This window comes from Arvicola amphibius, chromosome 1, assembly GCF_903992535.2.
Source record: "Arvicola amphibius chromosome 1, mArvAmp1.2, whole genome shotgun sequence".
NCBI classification, from domain to species: Eukaryota; Metazoa; Chordata; class Mammalia; order Rodentia; family Cricetidae; genus Arvicola; species Arvicola amphibius.
In genome coordinates this window covers 85,577,179-85,597,898 of record NC_052047.1, presented here as the reverse complement: position 1 = coordinate 85,597,898, position 20,720 = coordinate 85,577,179, and the positions used below count along the sequence as shown (strand labels likewise).

The window sequence follows — 20,720 nt, the reverse complement described above, 5'->3', positions numbered from 1 at the left end:
GATCTTTCTGGGAATTTTTTCTTTTTCTTTTTTTGGAGACAAGGTTTCTCTGTGTAGCTCTGGCTGTCCTGGAACTCACTCTGTAGACCAGTCTGGCCTCAAATGAAGAGATCTGCCTACCTCTGCCTCCTGAGTGCTGGGATTAAAGGTATGGCACAAAGTGCTATGTATGGCCTTTTGTGATATCAACATCACAATATCAGTACTATGTACAAGAAGAGTTCATTTCCACAGGACTATCATGAACATCAGTGTAACATTTGGGTAAATAAAGTATCAAAGGGGGGAAAGCAAAGTTCTGGGCAGAGTATTAATGCCAATCCACTGGTAACCTCCACTGAAAGGCCTTTTTCTCAAATAAACCTCTGACTTCACACTGGTAGAACACACAATTCCCATATAACTCTCACCAAGTTTCTACTACCATTAATATTTATTATTATTATGCTTAATTATTATGATTAAGGACATAATGGTGCTTTTGTTTGCTTCCAGGATCCTGTCTGGACACACATTCTAACTAGCATATCCCCTTAAGCTCTTCTTGGTTCTGGTAAGTTTCTCAGACATCTTGTCTCTGATAACTTTGCTAGCTCTGATGAAGTTCACAGAGTGCCTCTCAAACCAAGGTTATGTTTAAGACGGATTAGCTCAGGGTTAGGGGTTTGGGAAGAAGACCACAGACTGCGGCATGACAGAAGTACACTCTTCAACTGGAATAATAATAGTAACCCTGACCATTTGCCTGGAAGCCATATTCCCTCACTACCAGGTTACTTCTAACACTCATTTCTACTACATCACTAAGCTCCTACCAAGGAGAGTATATACGAATTATTCAGTATTCTCTTCTATGGATTTGTTTATTTGTTGAGCTGTGTGTTGCTTTCCTTTCTGTCTGTGCACCAGTTGGACTGGTGCCTCTGAGGCACAGGAGGGTATCAAGTCACTCAGAACTGGAGCACAGGAGGCTGTGAGCTGCCACATGAGTGCTGGGAATCTGTGAGTTTGTAAATGTCATTTTGTACTTCGGATAGAAACAGAGTACTGAAACTGTCGTGGATTTAGCAGCTGAGAGTTCTCTCTGGTGCGGTCACGCTATTTAGCATGTTCTTCCCTCACTTAAGGCACTGCACTCGTCTTTAAGGCACCAGATTGTCTGTATTATCACCCATGCTAAAACTGGTCTTTTCTCTACAGAGCCATGAATCTGTATTTTATTGGGGACTGGTGTTTAGAAAACAACATCTGTATATCAGATGTGCTTCTCACTGACTCTAGTCCTCTCAGCTGGGAAACAGCTTTTCACTGAAAAAATTTCCAAAATTAATTACTTTGATTTCATTTCTTTGAACTAGAAAAAGTGAATACATTATTAACAATCAATTTCCTGCTGGATGGTACCGGCACACACCTTTAATCCCAACATTAGGGGAGGCAGAGACAGGTAGATCTCTGAGTTCAAGGCCAACCGGGTCTACAGATTGGGTTCCAAGATGATAGCCAAAGTTGCACAGAGAAACCTTGTCTCAAAAAACAAACAAACAAACAAAACACTAGAAAAACAAAAAACAATTTCCTGTCTTGTAAAATGTCTTCTTTGTGCTACGTCCACCTATCTTCTAAGAATTGCTACTCATTCTCTAATGGCTCATACACAAGATGTATATTACTTAACTCTCATAATTAAACACACGATTTCTGTCTTAATTACCATTTTAATCTTATTTAGCCTATTCAAGAATTATTTTGTTTTTTAGAGACAGGGTCTCACTATGTATGTATGTATGTAGGTTGTCCTGGAATCAAGAGTTACTTTTAAGAAAGAATTTTCTTATATTTTACTTTCTTTAGTAACACTTAAATACAATAGATACACACAGCATCGTGATTTTCAAATATTAACAAAATAAAAAAAAAAAACTGGCCTTCTATGATACCTCTAAGAGTTTTACATAATAATGGGCATTATCACTGAGTTACCTTCACCCCCAGAAAAACCTAAAAATGAAACCAAAAAACAGTAAACTAAACTAAAGTTTGGAACAATAAATAATTGGCTAAATTTTAAACATTTGACTTACAAGTCCTGACTCTAGGATAATTGTGAGCCAAAAGAAATCGCTCGACCCAATTTTCCATATTCTGAAGAACCCAGCTGTGTGCCAGCTTATTTCGGGGTGTCTGCACTGCCAACCAGTCCAGACACTGAGAAGGATTGTATTCAATAACCTATGAATGAAATAACAAAAAAGAGAACATAAGATAACAGAATGAGCAACTCATTTTTTACTTTCTTTTGGTAAATGTCATTAAGTATTTAGTTAACTTTTTCTTTCTAGATTTTATTTGTGTAAGTGTTTTGACGACGTACATATATGTGCACCATGTGTGCCTGTTCCTGAGGAGACAGAAGAGGGTCTCAGATCCCCTCGAACTAGTTATATGAGTGGTTGTGAGCCACCATGTAGGTGGTGTAAACTGAACCTGGGTCTTCTGCAAGAACAAGAAATGCTCCTAACTACTGGGCCATTTCTTCAGGCCAATTTTTTTTTTTCTTTTCCTTTAAGCTAGTTTTTACAGAAGTTTTACCATGTTTTCCTACCATGCTCAAAGAGCAGGATAAGCTCAGGAAAATTTGTTGCTAGTTTAAAATAACCCAGGACAAATATGAGAATCCAATGAACTTGCTAAGTTTCTTTTCTTAAACATATTTGGTTGGTGATGTGGCTTGGTGATCGAATACTGGCATTGCGTGAACTAAATCCTGGATTTTTTTCATCTGTCTTTTTCTTAGTCTATGCCCAAATTATTAATATTACATGAGAATGCAAAAGAGTTCACTGAATTGCTATGGAGATTCTTTTCACAGGGATGAGAAATGAAGCCATTTAGACCAATGGATGGCAATCTCTGTAAGATAGGCTAAATTTTATGGCTGTTTTTTTTTGTTATTTTATTTGAACATTGCTAAGCTTACTATTTATTGTCTCATGAATGGCCTTTAGGTCACAACAGCACAGCTGAACACTATTAACAGAAATGTGCAATCTATTAAAGCTTAAACATTTGACCAAAAGCACTGGCCTAAAGCTTTTCCTGTCCTCACCAAGAACACTGTTCCGACAGCAATGGCTCTGGAAGAAGAGAAGGAGTATTTGATATTTCTTCTGCCTGTATCAATTGCTAAAAATATCTGGTTTATGTTTTGAGGGCTTCTAGCTGCTTTATGGAATTTTCTTGAGGAAGATTATTCTTAATAACAACTTCATACTGTGTGAAGTCATTTGTTCCAGATAATTAGAAATAGAAATGGTTCCAGGACAGGCTCCAAAGCCACAGAGAAACCCTGTCTCGAAAAACCAAAAAAAAAAAAAAAAAAAAAAAAAAAAAAAAAAAAAAGAAATAGAAATGGAAGATGGTGGTAACAGTATAAAAAAGCAAAGTCCATGAAGGCAAAGCTGGGTGGAAAATATCTGTACCTTCCACTCAATTTTGCTATATTTTGTTTTGCTTTAAGGAAAATTACTCAAAAAAGAGAAAAAAAATTAAACAAGAAACAACAACAATATCAAAACAACAACAAAAGGAAAATCTCTGGAAAAATAAAAGATTGGAAGCATGTACTTCAAAACTTACCTCCCATATCCTCTGCAGAATGTAGGACGCAAAGGGAGGCATTCCTGGAGGTCCACCAGCAAATTCCATTAGCATGGTCAACAATTTAAAGAAAGGATTGGCTGCCTGTAAGAAACATATCTTTTTGAGACACATTCTTTTAGTCTCATTTAAATCTGCTCTTCTGAGCTGGCAGAGCTTAGTCAGCACTCCTGAATATGAACTTAAAACTACCATAAAATGTCCCATCAGAAGATACAATTAATTAAATAGAGGCAACATTGAATAGGTATCAAATGTACTTAGCAAAAAAGTAATTCAAGATTTTAATTTGTTTATAAATTTATAACTAACCATTTATATAGTTATGGTATAGGTGATATTTTGAAATACATACATACATATACACACACACTATATAATGGCTAAATACATGTGTTAACTCACATATTTATCTTATTTTGTAGTAAAAACACCAATCTATTCTCAAAAGCATTTTTCATGTACACAGTCTGTTATTTGTTATAGTTCAAGGTTGTAAAAGTAATCACTGGAATTCACTTCCCCTATCTAATTTTCAATGTATTTTTATCAATGAAATAAGTATGTTTCTACCTGTAGCAATTTCTGATCCCTAAAGAAAGCCCTTATATTGATCTTAAACATGGACTAAAGTAGCTAAAAACTTCTATTTTTATGAAAAACGACCTTTTCTTGTTCCTGTTGGCGGGTAATGGGAGGTAGAATTTGAGATAGGGTCTTTCTATGTAGCTCTGGCTGTCATGGAAATCACTACCAAGAGTAGACTGGCCTTAAAGTCATAGAGATCCACCTTCCTCTGCCTCCTGAGTGCTGGGATTGTTAAATGATTCTGTTTAATAAAAATATTCATGATTCTGTACTTTGCTATCTATATATTCCTCATAAATACAGGATTTTGGACATTTTATGATATATGCTTTAAGCCAAACAACTTTGAGCTTGGAATATAAGTAAAACTCATATACTAAATTTACATGTATAAATTCTTATTTAGTTGGAAAACTGTATTCACAATAAAAAGAAAATTAACGGTTAGTTCAAATTATATGGTTATTAGCAAACTGTTACATACCTCAGGTGTCAACTTTGCTATTGAAGTGAAAAGCATAGATACAATCTGAAACAAAAAAGCTGGATTTCAGAATAGTGTTTTAAAAGTTATCAATAAAGTTGAAGACTGCTTTTAGTACTTACATGTTCTGCAAGTCGATTATTGTATCGACACAGACTAAAAATTAGATTACAAGTTTGTCTTATATTGATGCCATCACGAATATGTTGAAATAAGAAGGGAAATCCCTGTTAAAAGCAAAAATTATTCATTTAAGAACTGTCGTATTATTGTTTTTCGATGATAAACTATTTAGTATTAGTCGAGGCATTACCTTTCCTCCTGTTAGTGCGGCCATGTCAGTCTGAGATAATGTCAAATGCCTAAAAGAAAATATTAGTGGGAATAAATCTTTTCCATGTGTACTACTTTGTAGCTATTAACAGCATGACATGCATGAAACCTGTCAATTCTATTATAACCATATCAACCCGCCATCATAAATTTTGGGGAGAAGGGAAGTGTTTGATGGCTAGATTTGCTTGCTAAGCATCTCAGGTAATTTTCCAAGATTGGAATATGGAACACCAAGACTACTTTATTTCCATGTCATTAAATCCATAGAATTACTGTATTAAAATGCTAGGATGGGTCTAATTTTATTTTTACAGCTGTTTTTCTAATATAAGTCTTTAAAATAAAATGAAATATTGTCTTTTATATTTAAAGTCTTTAAAATAAAATGAAATATTGTTTTCCCATGTAATTTAAAGTTAATACATTTAACTTATACAAAAATTCAGATGTTAAAAAAATAGGATAGTGCCAAGTATCCCATCACTCAAGTTCAAATTTACCCAAATCTTAGCCAATCCTGTTTCACTTTTACCAACAGCCATTTAATATGCATTATTCTGAGGCAAATTCCAGGTATTTTAGCATTTAATCCATAAATCTTAATACATCTCAGGTGAATTTCCAAAAAAAAAAAAAAAAAAAAAACCCATAACCAATAATACCATTATTCATGCCTGAAATAAAACAACAAATCCTCACTATCTTACAATATCAGTGTACAAATTTCCTAAGGTGTCTAAAAGTATTTTATAGTTAATTTGTTTCGATCTGGATCTGAATGAAAGTCTTTTGTTACAATTGGTTTTAATGTCTTTAAATTTTTAAATCTACTTGTTTCCCTTGGCACTTCACTGCAACTTCTCCATTGAAGAAAGCAGCTTTGTCCTGTAGCGATTCCAATATTTATGTTTTGCTAATTGTATCCTGACGGTGTTGTTTTATCACATTCCTCTCCTCCTGTAAAATGGTAGGCAGATCTAAAGACTTGATCAGATCTAGGCTTCACTTTGTGATCAAGGGTATTTTGTAGATGGTGATGTGGCTTTTCCTCAGGGAGACACATAATGAAGGGTTAGTCTTTATGACATTTTCCACCAGTGATGACCTTGGAAACATTATTTCACTTCGGGTCACAAGAGAGTGATTCTCTAACTCCAACACCCCTTGCTCATTTATTAGTTGCGACAGCTCTGTATTGATGAACTTGCCCTCACCCACCATCAGTTGACATCAACTTTTATTTCTTGCAGGTAAGAGAAGCATATCCTTTACACCATTTCCTTTCCAGTTTTCAAAGTAAAGATTTGATTTCTCATTATATTTCAAAAGTTGCCAACACGTTTTTCAAATTTTCTTTTACTTGTATCATTCTGAGATTATCAATGTAAACATCTTGATGTGTTTTACATTCCATCACAGGTATTTTTACTTTTGATGTGTACCTTGTCCAACATAAAAGCAACAGAAACTCCTAAAGTACACTGTTGAGTTCTTTAAACATGACCCCAGAGTAGTCTATTTAGTCTCTGTGCTTCTTAAAATAAAAAAACATTCCAAGATTCTCACTCATTTCTTGCTCAGAACCTGAGCACAAAATACTTTCAGAATAATTCTAATTATATTAGCAACAACATAATTAAGACAGCTTAAAATAATTTAGCAATTACTTCTTGTCCTTCGTGTACATCCTGTTAGAAACTGACAGTTAACATGTTCTTTAATTCCTCTCCAGTGGCTATATCACCTTCACCTTTGATTTAAAATACCGCTTCTTATATACTTACTTATACAGAACATTTACAGGATTCAAAAACTAAAGCTACAAAACAAAAATGTATGGTTTTGTCAACCTTCCATTTCTGTGCCCCTCCACCTTGTTTTCTCTCAAAACCATATTATTGCTTGATGATTTGATTTATAGCTAATTCTTGATATTTGAGTAATCACATCCTATGAAATGGTACAAACAATGAATTACCAAAAACCAAATCATCGTTGCTATTGAATGAAAACAAAGAACTAGGCCCCTGTGAACATGTTGTCACAAAGTTATCAATTGAGCAATACAGTACCATGATTTACAGGTGTTTTTGTTTAATGACACCTTATTTAAAATGTATGACTGGTTAATCGACATTAAACTTACAACCAACAATACTGGACTCATGCCTGAATGAAACTTTACTATATTCATTTCCACTGAGGGACATCACAGCCTTCCTTACACTCAGGAAACTAAACAGCACTTCAGCACTATTCTTGGGAACCATTTAAACAGTGACATAACCAAAGGAAAAGCACAAATATTTTTTAAATGTGGCATACATCATGAAAAGTACATTTGTTTACAACATGAAAATCAAAACAAGACAGCAGATCACTGACTTGTTTGAGCTCAGCTGGGAAAGCATGTGCCAGGAAACTCCAATGTTTCACCATTCTGAATACCTATGTGTCGGTGGACACCTGCGACAGCTCCTCACAGTACTGAGTTTTTGGCATTATAGAAAAATTTAGCAAGTATCTGCCTTTGTCAATAGGAAATGCACGAATGAGGACTGTCTATAAACACATGCATTCACTCTCTTAGTCTCCCTTTTCCTAAAAGTAGCATACTATGTACAATCTTCCTGCCTTGTCTTTTGAAGGGAGCAGAGGAAAAGGGAGGATGTATATGTGTATAATAATTTCTACATGGTAACACAGATGAATTCCACATTTCATTAAGGAGAAAACAAAAACAAAACTACAATGGACTTGAGTGGATTTCTTGATTTTTCAATGACTAGTCCCCTTCTGATGAACATTTAGCTGTCTCCAATTTTCTTGACACTAGGCATGGTATTTTAATAAATACCTCTCCATATATATCTTTCTGTTTGGGGGTAGATCCCTCGAGTATAGGTGCTGGGATAAAAGAATCAAAGTCCATTTAATTTTGCCAGGTATTTTACTACAGATTTCTTCAATAGCTGTTTCTAGCACGACTCAGACGAGTTAGATAGAAAGGACTGAAATTCGTGAGCCACAAGAGTTGAAGTGATATTATTATTTAAAAAGATTTATGTAATAAAAACCGAAGTGATAGAACAATTATGTATAAAGAATAAAACCAAACACGCTGTAAGCATTTTGAATGTTGAAACATTTCACCTTTCTGAGCGAGACTGTTCAACCAAAAGAGCAACTAAAGCTATCATCTTTTCAAGGGCAGCGGGTCTGTACTTTTCCTCTGCCAGAGACAGTATATCTTCTTCTTCTTCCTCTTCTTCCCCTTCTTCCTCTGACAATACTTCAACTTGAGGCTAATTGGAACAAAATTCAATTTTAATATGCTATTAGTCTTAATATATTGAAAACAGTTGAATTATTTTAATATAACTACCAGAAAGATATGGCAAAAGCATGCATAAGGGGGAAAAAAAAAATCATTCGAAGGTCAAAACCTAACATGATACAGCCTAAGTGACAATCAGTACACTTTTAGATAGGTTGGAGGAACTACAAAGAACAATAGTTCTCAAACTATTCATCCTAGATAAACCCTTTAATAACTTTTGTTTTATTGCAATCAATCTCTTTGGATGATTAATTAATATAAAAATTATGAATATAATAAAGTATTTCCTACTGAATAAAATGCCAGTCACACATACAAAAGGATCTTTATTTGTAGTTTCTAGATGATTTAAAGTAGCAGATATTTCAGAGAGAAATTCACTCCAGCTCTGAAACTCAAGAGGCTATCAGGAATGGTAGTAGTCAATTGTCTAAGACAGGAGACTGATAAATCTGAGGTGAGTCTAGCATACATAACAAGATCCTGTCTTAATAAGGAAGGGAGGGAGGGAAGGAAGGAGGGAGAGCAAGAAGAGGAAAAACAGTAAAAACAGGTAGCCATACAGGCTGGAAATGGATTAAAACCAAATCATGAACTTTAAGAAGCAGCAGTTTGACCATAGATCAAAACCCAAATTACTGTGATCTAAAACAAGCCAAATTCTCTAAGCTTCAATTGCCTCTTATGTATTATGGTGAAACAAACTATACTCTTAAGCATATGAGAAGGATTAAATGACATATTAAAAGTAGGTCACAAAATCCAATCTAATGTAGCAGTCACAAGAGACTGTAGCTGACAATACGAAATCCATCCATACTTTAATATTATTAAATTGGCCAGCTAATGAAACTTTCAGAAAAATTCTGAAAAAAAAATAGTGAAGAGCAACCACCAAAACCATGAATGCAAACAACACATGGCTTCACAGATGCCATGGTTAAATTGGGGCAACTAGGATGAAGTCTATTACTTTGTTCCACACCTACTAATGAAATTTGTTTTCCTACTTGGTATATGCACTAAAGTAATAGTACCAAAAGCAATGAATCTAGAACCCTTAACATTACCAAACAAAAAGACAGACTGTGACTATGCATGAGGTGAACGACCAGAAGCATGGCCTCTGTTGCACTGACATATAAAACTGTACTTACATTTTCAGGTCCTTTGGTTCCCATATAGAAATGTACCATTGTAGATATGGCTTGCAATGAAAGCAGAAATTGGCTCTAAAAATAAGTGATTTAAATTTTTAAATAAAAAACGAATTGGAAATGCTAAAAGGGTATATAATTAAAAACAAACAAACAAATAAGAATTAGCCTTACCTCTTCTTCACCCATCTTGGCAAATTCATAAAGGAAAGCAAAATATTCTGTAAGATGTTTGCTGTGAGGTTTTACACCATGTTCCATAATTAACAGCAGAGTTCTAACAAAACGAGTGACACATGAGCGACCACCAATATCTTCTACCGAGGCATCCATGTCATCTGACCTGAAAACAGACAGACAATCTGCAGACAGATACTATCTGGGACAAAACTACTCTTTTTTGTTTTCTGAGACAAGGTCTGGTTGTGTGGCCCTGGCTGGTCTGGAAATGGCTTTATAGATCAGGCTGGCACGAACTCATAGAGATTAACCTGCTTCTGACTAATGCTGGGATTAAAAACATTAATCACCATGCTAGGAGAGCAATTTTTAAACTCCAACTTACAGCCATTAATTTTGTGAAACAAATACCAACTTCAATTATGGAAGTAGTTATGTTCCTGCTACTGAGACTAAATCACTCCATACAAAAAGTTAGTTGTTGAGAATCCTAAAGAGGCACTTAATTAAAATTTCAACAAATAGTGTTCCTTTCTTGACATGCATTATTGGAGACAAATTTTTTATAGCACAACACAAATATAACCTTATAAATACTTAAAGGTCTTTTTTCTAAAAGGACTTCTTACCCGTCTTCCATTCCTGGTTGTAGATAGAGATGAGCATGCACAGGTCTCAATCTCTGAATCACATGGATACATAAACGCTGAAACATCTTTAAAGAAGAAACTCACATTAGGTAACAGACACTACAAATGAAGCACGTCTAGTGTTGGCACACACCTGTAATGTTAGGATACAGGAGGCAAAAGCATGAGGAACGCTCTTTAGGTAGTAAAACCTTATTTGAGCAATAACAGAGACTGCAGGGATAGCTCAAAGGTGAAGTGAATCTCACTATACACTGGGTACAATTCCTCAGCACTAGAAAATTATTTTTAAAAATTCAGCTTTATGGTAAGAGAAAATTCAATCTATTGGTTTCAGGACTATAGATAGCAATACTTTCCCAGCTGGGGCACATGAGGAGAAGAATACAGTGGAGAGACACACAGTGGTGCAGCCTCTGCGGTAAAACTACACACGTTCATCTAAGAATGTTACTAGCAACCCATTTTCAAATATATGGAGAAAATTAAAATACAGATAAAAACAAAATCTTATAGGCAAATGGCTACATCTGCATCCAAAATAGTCAGAAAATAGCAATAAAGCTGTATGTGGTGCCCCACCCTTATAACCCTGGCACTCTGTTGGCAGAAACACAAGGACTGCTGCAAGTTTCAGGTCTGCCTGTTCTATCTACCTAGTGCGTTCCAGGTCGGACTGCTCAATAAAACAGAAAGAAATCTCAAATGTGCATCCAATGAATAGATAAAGACAATGTTAATGCAGTCAATGTTCATCTAATGAACAGATAAACAAAATATATTAATGTAGTTGATGGACTATTTGCTGGTGGGGGGGGAGAGATGAAGTATGGGTACTTTTTTCTGTTTGTTAAGAAGTTGCGCTATAGCCCAGGTTGCTCTCAAACTCATGGCAATCCTCTGAACTAAGCCTCCTTAATGTGACCATTAGAGGCATGAGTCAGCATATCCAGTCCCAGACAAATATGTTAACATTGATAGATCCTAAGAAGATTAAGTCAAAGCGGCCAGTAACACAAAAAAAAAACCACCATGACTCTATAGAAAATGTTGAAAACAGGCCAGTCCATAGAAATGAAGAGCAGAGCAGTAGTTATAAGTTGAAACCATGAGGACAAAATAGGAGGAAACCACTAGAGATTCTTTTGAAGGTGATGGATGTTTCTGAGTGAATTTTACAGAATAAGACTTGTCAAGACTATACTTTTAAAGCTCATTACTAGGAAATTTTCTGGCTACACAGAAGACTGCTAATACCCGTAACAAAAGAACTATCCTTAATAACAATTATCAAGTGGCATAGTTCAGATTAATCTTTGGATATACCAAACATGACTATAAAACAATGTTTAAATATTTGTGAATTAAGCAAAAAAAAAAAAAATTGATCCATTTTGCAATTTTTTTGGCACAAGAATTAATTTATCCTATTCATGTAATTTTGTAGGTCACTACAATATTCTAGGCAGACTCTGTAAGGATGAGAAAAGCTGGCAGTAATAGCTGGTCTTACATAAAGGACAAAGTTCCTTTCACTTCATAGTGGCAATTAGTGTTAAAAGAGCTGATGAAAACAAAAGCAAATGACTTCTATGATAGGAGACAGGGCTTTGTAAATTATTTTCAATGCCATTTATAGGCCAGTTTTGAATAAACTAAGTCACTTCTTTTTAAAAAAGATATCTTTCCTTACCTGTCTCACAATTTGATTAGGACATTTAATTAGTATCTGCATCGGCCACCAGTCATCATCAGCCATGCGGTCTAAAAACCACTGTAAAACAACAGAACATGATTAATATCCACACAATACTTATTAAATGAAGCAAAACCCACATAAGGATATTTACTTGATGATTCCATCATTTTAACTGCTTATTAAATTATTACAAAATGTTAAATCTAAAATACTAAGGATCATTTCATTATAGGACTCAACATATGTCAATTCATTATTGTACAAGAAGGTAATCTGAGGTACTTAAAGAAAAGGAATAGAAAGCAGCATGGAGAGAAAGTAACTGTGATAGATAAAAAGAGATTTAAGAGAAAAATAAAATGTAGACCTTGTCAGAACATAAATTCAAACTAACTGAAAACAATTTGTTGCCAAAAGAGAAAACTAATCACGAAAAATGTATCGCTGAAAGTAAAGAAACTGCTGAATTCTGATCAAAGAAAGAAACTGAATTATGATTAGTTTTTTTAAAAGTTCCCATCTGTTAGACACATATACTGAATATTAATTATTAAAGATATGAAGCCTTTAATTCCAGCACTCAGGTGGTAGATGACAGTGGATCTCTATGTTTGAGGTCCCTCTGGTCTGCAGAGCTAGTTCCAGGGCAGCTAGGACTACACAGAGAAACCCTGTCTAGAAAAAAAAAAACCAAAACAAAACAAAAGATATGATTTCTGAGTTTGATGTGTAAACACATCTGCTAAAAGAAGACATCAGAGAAGAGCTTTGGAATGTAAAGTTACTCTTTGTGGAAGTTGGGTAGCAGACAAAGCAACCTTTCATTTTGAATTTTCCTCATATTTTACCTAAAATTTTTTTTTTGAAATTTGATAATCAGGTTGTCTTTTGTACTAATAAAAGCTAAAACTACAGGAGGATATAAGAAAGCAAAAGTCTTTAACTAATTTCTTCTTATATGCACTATGCCACTATCTCGCATATCTAAAAAAGAACCAAAAACTTGCATTACTAGGAAAGCTTATACTTTTTTGGTTGTTAACAGAAGATTATATTACTTATTTTTATTTTATTTTATAAGCATTTTTTTTTGCCAGCATGTATGTCTGTGTGAAGGTGTCAGATCTTGTAATTACAGACAGTTAGGAGCTAGGATTTGAACCCAGGTCCTCAAGAAAAGTTGGTACTCTCTACCTGGTGAGCCATCTCTCCCAGGCCCCAAAGAGATGGCACTTCAGTTCTATTAGTAAATTACCTCTAGGAACACAGTTTTCTTACAATGGGGAGGAAATAAAAGTGGAAATAAATTGATCTACCAGGACACATATGGGGTTTTTGTGTGTGTACTACCATTCTGCATGTGTGTGTATGCTGTGTGTTTGCAGAGATGTGGGAGTCAGATGGGCTCAGGAGAAGGTTCTTTCCTTCCATCTTGATGTGATTTCTTGGGATTGAATTCAGGTCCTAAGGCTTGTGCAGCAAGTGCCATTAGCCATCTTGCTAGCTCCTAAATATGTTATTTTATATTAAAATTCAAAGTAGTTAAGGGTTCAGTGTGGTGGGAAGCAACTGTAATTCCAGTATTCAGGAGATGAAGAGAAGATGATTGCCTTTAGTTCAAAGCCAGCAAAAAGATACATGAAAGAACAAAAATCAACCAATCAATCAAATAAACAAAACAACAAGTTAAGTGTAGGGTGGAAAAAATGGGAAGGTTTTGGCTCAAGTGAGCAAAGTTCTGGCTATAGGAGAAATAAATTCTAGGGGCACTACATAGAGTACAGCTAACAGGTTATTAACACTGAATTGTTTACTTGAACTTGCTGAAAGCATACCTAATGTATTTTCATTTATACATAACACAAATATTATCTACATGTTCATCAATTTATTAATTTGATTATGGTAAATATTTTACAGTGTACATATGTATCATAAACCATTGTACTTTACATCTTGTGTATACTTTGTATTTATCAATTATACCTCCAAGATAGGGGATACAAATTGAATTAAGACCAAAAAGAGTAAAAAGACTATCTGGGAATGAGAGTTTAGCTCAGAACATCTGTATAGCATGTTAGGTTCAGAATTTAAAACATAATCATCAGCCAGGCATGGTGGTGTGTACCTATAACCCCAGTACAGCGAAGGCAGAAAAGGGGAGGCAGTCTATAGTGCAGGCGGGACTTAACTCATGATTATTGTCCTGTTTTTTCCCAGTTGTGTGCTGGGATTACTGTTGTGCACAATCACGCCCAGAATGAAATTATCTTTATATTTGTGCAACACTAAAGGGAAAATCAAAGACTATAAAAATGAATTAATAATCTTTATAACAGATTTAAAATATAAGCTATAACTTTCTAAGGGACAAATATAAGGAACAACTTACAAGGAGCACTCAAGATTCATAACAAATAAAAACAAGTTTTCTGCATCATCTCAGTTAAGATTTAAAACACAAGAAAGAAATTTTCTTATCAAGAGATTTTTAAGCTGTGCAATGTTTGTTGTCATCTTACCTCGCAGGCTGCTTGACTATTATTAAACTGTTTGGTCAGTAGTTCAATCCACTGAAGCATTGTTGGCTAAAAAGGGAAAAGAAAAAGTCAGTCAAGATTTTAACCAATGATAATAAACACCAAACCTAATTTAAAATGTAATGGACATAAAAATCCATAGAACAAAAATACATACCTTCTCTTTTGAATGAATAAATGTCTCTAAAACAAAAGAAGTACTTAACTGTAAAAAAAAAAAAAATTCAATTAAGCAAGAAAGAGTCAATTACTGCAAAGCAATAAATCTAACAAAGTTGTCTTAAGTTTATCATCACCTTTGCTGTCATTAGGGACACAGCTTTAGGGTCTGGTAATGTACTTGGAATACAACTGCACAGCTGCCACATGAACCTGTAATTTAAAAATGAGTTACTTACATTCTTACAGACGACTTTCTTTAGAAATAGAAAAAAAGAAGACAAAATTTATCGAAACTTACCCAAAATAAGTGTGTTCAAAAATGTTTTTGTCTTGTAAAAATTGCATGTTATCATGCCAAATCCACTGGAAAAAAAGTTAGCATTTATCAGAAAGCAGTTTATTAAGTGTATTTTAATATTTTAACTTAACAAGAAACAATATAATCCAAAAACCCACAAAGATAACAAACAAAAAATATGCATTTAAAATTAATGTTGACTTTCTAGGGTTTGAGAGGTAGCTCAGCCATTAACAACATTTGTTGTTCTTTTGAGGAATCTGGTGGATGATAATCATTCATAAATCCAGTTCTGGTAAAGCCAATGCTTCCTGACCTCCGTAGGCACCAGGTACACACATGGTACATACATAAATGCAGGCAAAATACACACATAAAAATTTTTTAAAAATCTTAGGGCGGTTCCTAAACCTAACTCCCTTTAAAATTTTTTTTATCCTATTTTGTTTGTGTGTATACGTATGCATGTATGTACACCATTTGTGTCCTTCTTGCTCATGGATGCCAATAGAGGGTGTTGAGAGCCAAATCCAGATCCTCTGTAAGAACAAGTGTGTTTTGTTTTTTAGTTTCTCAAGACAGGGTTTCTCTGTGTAATTGCCATTGTTGTCCTGGTACTCACTTTGTAGACCAGGCTGGCCTTAAACTCACAGTAAAAAAGTGTTCTTAACTACTAAGCCATTGCTCTAGCCCCCAAACCTGCCCTTTAAAAAGCTGTTATTTGTTTGACCATGTCAGTGATCACAGGTTTTTTAACATTATTTATAAAGACTTAGAAGTATGAGCTCTGAAATCTTGTCTAAAGAGCAAATACAAAAAAGTAAGAAAATATACATCATGCAACATTTTGACAAAGATAGGTTTTCAGAGCAAGCAATGGTCAGGCGGTGGTAGCACATGCTTTTAATCGCAGCACTTGGGAGGCAAAGACATGTTCCAAAGCTACAGAGAAACCCTGTCTCAAAAAAAGAGCAAGAGGGTAGTGATGTCATATGTCTTTAATCCCAGTACTCGGGAGGCAAAGGCAGGCAGATTTCTGTGAGCTGAAGGCCAGTTCTAGGACAGCCAGAGCTACGCAGAAAAACCCTCTCTCAGGGGAAAAAAGTCTGTGGTAAAATTTAGACATTAAAAACAAACAACTATTTCTGATATGTAGAACAATGCTGCTATTTTTGCATACCCTTGCATTTCTTAGAAAACTCTGAGAAAGTTTCCAGCCTTTGTCAGATAGCTCCACAGTAACAGTATATTTTGGTGGTAGGAGCCTTGTGCATCCTATACATGTGCTCTACCACTGAGCTCATGCCCTCAGCCTCACAAAATTATATAAAACAAACTTCTGTTTCATATATTGCTCTTACTAGCTGTCGTTTTTAGCCATGTGCTTCTATAAGTATCTTGAAACTTAAGATGGTATGCTCATTTTCTTTTCTGGTTTTAATATTTGAGACACGATCTGACACTGTAGTCAGCCTTAAAAATCACAGCAATCCTCTGCACATCCTCCTTAGTGTTGGTATTACAGGCTTATAGCACTGTATTTAGTGGGTAGGCTCATTCTGAACTGACTGTCATTAATTCTCCACTAAAAGTATTCAGCTATCTCTAACTGCCTTCCTTGCTTGTTTTCTTAGGGCTCTTGTTCAGGTTTACTCAGTGAATACCTAGTACTTCATAGGCTTTGAAAGTCTTTAGACCCTACAATGCTAAGGAGTCTACAAAGTTAAGGAATCATGACAACATTTATCTGTCTTATTAAAAGCCTTAACAGCAACAAAGTCCCATTTCAAATTTTTTTCTAGATCCATTTTTATTTCTAGTTATCTAGAAAGAGCCAGGCTCTTTGTCATAATTCTACGCTCTGGACATAAGCCTAGTATGTCTCCTAGATCCAAAATAGTCAGTGCTTGTATTTCTGCTTCATAAATCAGTCACCTTATTTCCTCGATGGTCCTTTTTGTACTTTATCAGTAAACCATGTTTAACTGTATACTTAAATATTAAAACTGAATTTTTCAAAACTTCCCTGATATAAACTAATTATTTAATCTCAAGTTCAAGTTTCTTCCTCAGCTCACTAAACACCACAGCACTATGTCTTCTTTCAGTTACTAAATACACCAATAAACACTGTTTTGCTTAAGAAAATTTGAGGGGATGGAGTGTGTTATGAGTGTGAGTGTGTGTGTATGTACGTTTGGAGGCAGTGTGTACATACAAGTCCAGATACGTTCAGAGTCCAGAAGAAGGTGTTGGAACCCATGGAGTTTCAGTCACTGCTGGCTGTGAGCTCCTTGTGAAGGATGGTGGATCGTTGGCAAGAGCAGCAAGCACTCTTAACTGCTGAGCCATTTCTTCTAGCACCTCATATATACTTTTTCATTCAATCATAAGTCAGTATTGCCTTGACGTTTTTGTAAATATAAGATCTAATTGGGATTGCAGATATTAATGTGCACTGCTTGTTTTTATATCAAAATATCTATTGCATAAACACCTAACACAATTTAAACTGTTGCTAAAAACCAAATCAATATTTACCTCTAGTAACTCTGATGAAACATCAAATTTGTATTCTCTGCCATTTTCTTCCTCTGGTTCCATGCGTTTGTAAAACAGCATATATGCACTATGTGTCTTTATGAAGCAAAAGGAAAACATTTTAATTTTTGACAAATTATAATTTAAAATTAGATAATATGCAGCTTTAAATTATTCCATATGAAAAAGAAGATCACCTTCTCAAAGGAGAAATCCATAAATTTATCTGTAACCGAATCATAGGTTTTTGTCTGTGGAAAAAAAAAAATCACTTAGAAAGATTTATACATACATTATTTTGTATACACCTATGTAATACTTCAAAGTAACCTTGCAAATAACTTTAAAATAACAGTGAATTCATATAAACCCTATGTACATGGGATGGGGATGTAATTCAGTGTTAGAGAACTTGTTTAACATCTACAATAATAACCAGTAACACACATACACACACACACACACACACACACACAATAACAAAACCATTCACCTGGAGGTACAGATACAACGCAGTATTAAAGCAGTTGCCTAGCACACACAAAGTCATGGTTTGATCCACTGCAGCCATCCAAAAACAGTTCTATGCACTTCGCAAATTTAGCTGGCATATCCTAACATGATTGTACACGTCTTTTAAGATGCTGAATACCATGAAACTGTGATGAAGAATGTTGTTGTAACAACAATAAAACAAAACAAGTGAAAACATAGCAAGAAGACAGGTAGTATGGGCCTATTTTCCCTGAATATGTTAAATGGAAATAAGTACCAAATATAATTATGAGTATGATAGCCAAAATATATTTTTGATTAAAAAAATACCTTTTCTCCTTTTTTATCTCTTCTTTTAATATTAGTCAAAGTGCTAAGAATGCTGGCCCTGACATTGTTTTCTCTGAACATTTCCCCATTCCCTGTTTTCATGGCTGTTTGCAGATGTCCGCTGCTGACACAAATTCAAAAGGGCTCAGAAAATGACTTTGTCATCTCTGCCTTCCTTCTTGCAGATACCAAGGTTGAATTGAATGTTATATAATTTCTCAAAACCAAATAAAATAACCCTCAAACTTAAATTTTTTTCAAAATACTTATCAATTTATTTTGAAAATCAAAAGTTTGAGCCTCAAAGCTATAACTTTCTGAATATAAAAGGGACATTCAGTATATACATAAAGTATACAAGTGTCAGTATATACATGAAAAAGATATCAGAAGAGAAATAATTGGTTTATCTCTCAAGTGCTGGGATTAAAGGCGTGCGCCACCACCGCCTAGTTTGTAGTCTGGAAAATCTTACACACAGAAGTTGATTTCCAATAATTTGAAAGAATTGTTTCTTCATTGCCCAGCAGTCCTGGCACTTGAGAGGCAGAGGCCGGTGGATCTCTGTGAGTTCGAGACCAGCCTGGTCAGGCTCCAAAGCTACACAAAGAAACCCTGTCTCGAAAAATCTAAAAAAACAAAACAAAACAAAAAGCCAACAAAAACAAACAAAAAAACCAAAAGATTTTCCAGATTATATCAGTGAAGGGTAAATTCTTTTCACTCTAATACCACAAACTTTCTGAATACCTGGTATGTTTAATCTAATTATTCTACCACTGTAATCCAATTTCTGTCTTATGATTTAAACTTATCATCTTACCGTCTTTATAAAACTATGTTTGAAGGCAAAAATAATAAATTTAAATATTTCTTAGTACCTGATATATACATCAAACACATAACAAATAAATCTTAGATTGAATAAAAGCAGGTATAATGATGTAAAGTGAGTCTGCTACTTCATTTTATGATAAATGCAAATTCATAAACCAGTTACGATTACTAAATCAAACTTACCGTCATCTCACCACCAAAGCATTCAGAGGCAAGTTGAGCAGAATCAAAAGGTTTTACCTCAGCATCATTAAAAAGATACCTACAACAGAACACATATGACTGTACTAGAATCTCTGCATAGTGTCTATTACTTAAAAAAAAAAAAAGATTTAGATGTATTAGTCATATTATTAGGTGAGGTAAATTCTAATAAATTCTTATTTTTATTACTCTATTCTAGAAATTGGGATTTGCCTCACATATGTGAGGCACTGAGTTCCATCCTTACCATACACTTGCTCGAATATATAATCTGGGCCGGGCGGTGGTGGTGCACGCTTTTAATCCCAGTACTTGGGAGGCAGAGGCAGGCCGATCTCTGTGAGTTCAAGGCCAGCCTGGTCTACAAGAACTAGTTCCAGGACAGGCTCCAAAGCTACAGAGAAACCTTGTCTCGGAAAAAAGAACTAAATATACATACATACATACATACATACATACATACATACATAAGCACAATCTGATAAATTCAGTAATTACTGGATATTAACAAAAAAGAAGGTATGTTTAGAATTTAACACATAAAACAATTAGATAGGAAAGATTAAGAAATATGATATCATTTTAAAATACAGACATCATTTTAAAATATATAAACAAAACAACTCAATAAACTCAAGGAAAAAAATAACCAAGTGAACAAAAAACTACATGGGAGAGATTGGAGGAAGGAAAACAAAAGGGTGGAAATGATACTATTTTATATATTAAAAAAAAAAAAAAGGACACTTTTGGCCATGATGTCTCAAGAGAATCAGAAATAAGAGCTAAATGCAACTATTCTACTAACTGCCTGTAGATCATGTTAGTGGCTACTCATTCTGTTCAAAGCAGTTTTAAGGAATTAGAAGAGGGCCTAAGCACACATACAGTCCCTATGCATGGGATGCTTCCTAAAGACAGCTCAAGTCTAAAAAGCAGTAACTATGTGACTGACGCTAACTTGATAAAACAAAACACGTGGAAGGAACAAGGTAGGTGAACAGAATGGAAAGCAGTGCAACAACCTTGGTAATCTCTAAATGGAAGGCATTCAATAAAGAGCGCCTCTAAGAATGAACAAAGGTAAGTGCAGACTTGCTGGGTACAATTTGTCAATTTGTCTAATGCCCTAAGACTGTTACTATCCAACTCATTTTCCAAAGGAAGGCATTTATCAAATTCTCAAAGTATAAGGCCCATACATAAATTTAAGAAC

At 34.7% G+C, this 20,720-nt stretch overlaps 1 protein-coding gene across 1 annotated transcript in view; it reads right to left on the bottom strand.

Moving 5' to 3' along the window:
- Positions 1-20,720, bottom strand: part of Usp34 (ubiquitin specific peptidase 34) — a 178,177-nt gene that overhangs the window by 25,604 nt on the left and 131,853 nt on the right. Inside the window, exons 51-67 of the mRNA XM_038324438.2 lie at positions 19,484-19,562; positions 17,836-17,889; positions 17,639-17,734; positions 15,098-15,162; positions 14,934-15,009; positions 14,795-14,842; positions 14,620-14,685; positions 12,089-12,169; positions 10,375-10,460; positions 9,740-9,908; positions 9,566-9,640; positions 8,222-8,373; positions 5,046-5,094; positions 4,855-4,959; positions 4,733-4,777; positions 3,640-3,744; positions 2,085-2,232 (exon numbers count right to left, since the gene is read on the bottom strand). Coding sequence (XP_038180366.1) covers positions 2,085-2,232; positions 3,640-3,744; positions 4,733-4,777; positions 4,855-4,959; positions 5,046-5,094; positions 8,222-8,373; positions 9,566-9,640; positions 9,740-9,908; positions 10,375-10,460; positions 12,089-12,169; positions 14,620-14,685; positions 14,795-14,842; positions 14,934-15,009; positions 15,098-15,162; positions 17,639-17,734; positions 17,836-17,889; positions 19,484-19,562 — 1,499 coding nt within the window. The remainder of the gene's footprint in view (positions 1-2,084; positions 2,233-3,639; positions 3,745-4,732; positions 4,778-4,854; positions 4,960-5,045; positions 5,095-8,221; positions 8,374-9,565; positions 9,641-9,739; positions 9,909-10,374; positions 10,461-12,088; positions 12,170-14,619; positions 14,686-14,794; positions 14,843-14,933; positions 15,010-15,097; positions 15,163-17,638; positions 17,735-17,835; positions 17,890-19,483; positions 19,563-20,720) is intronic.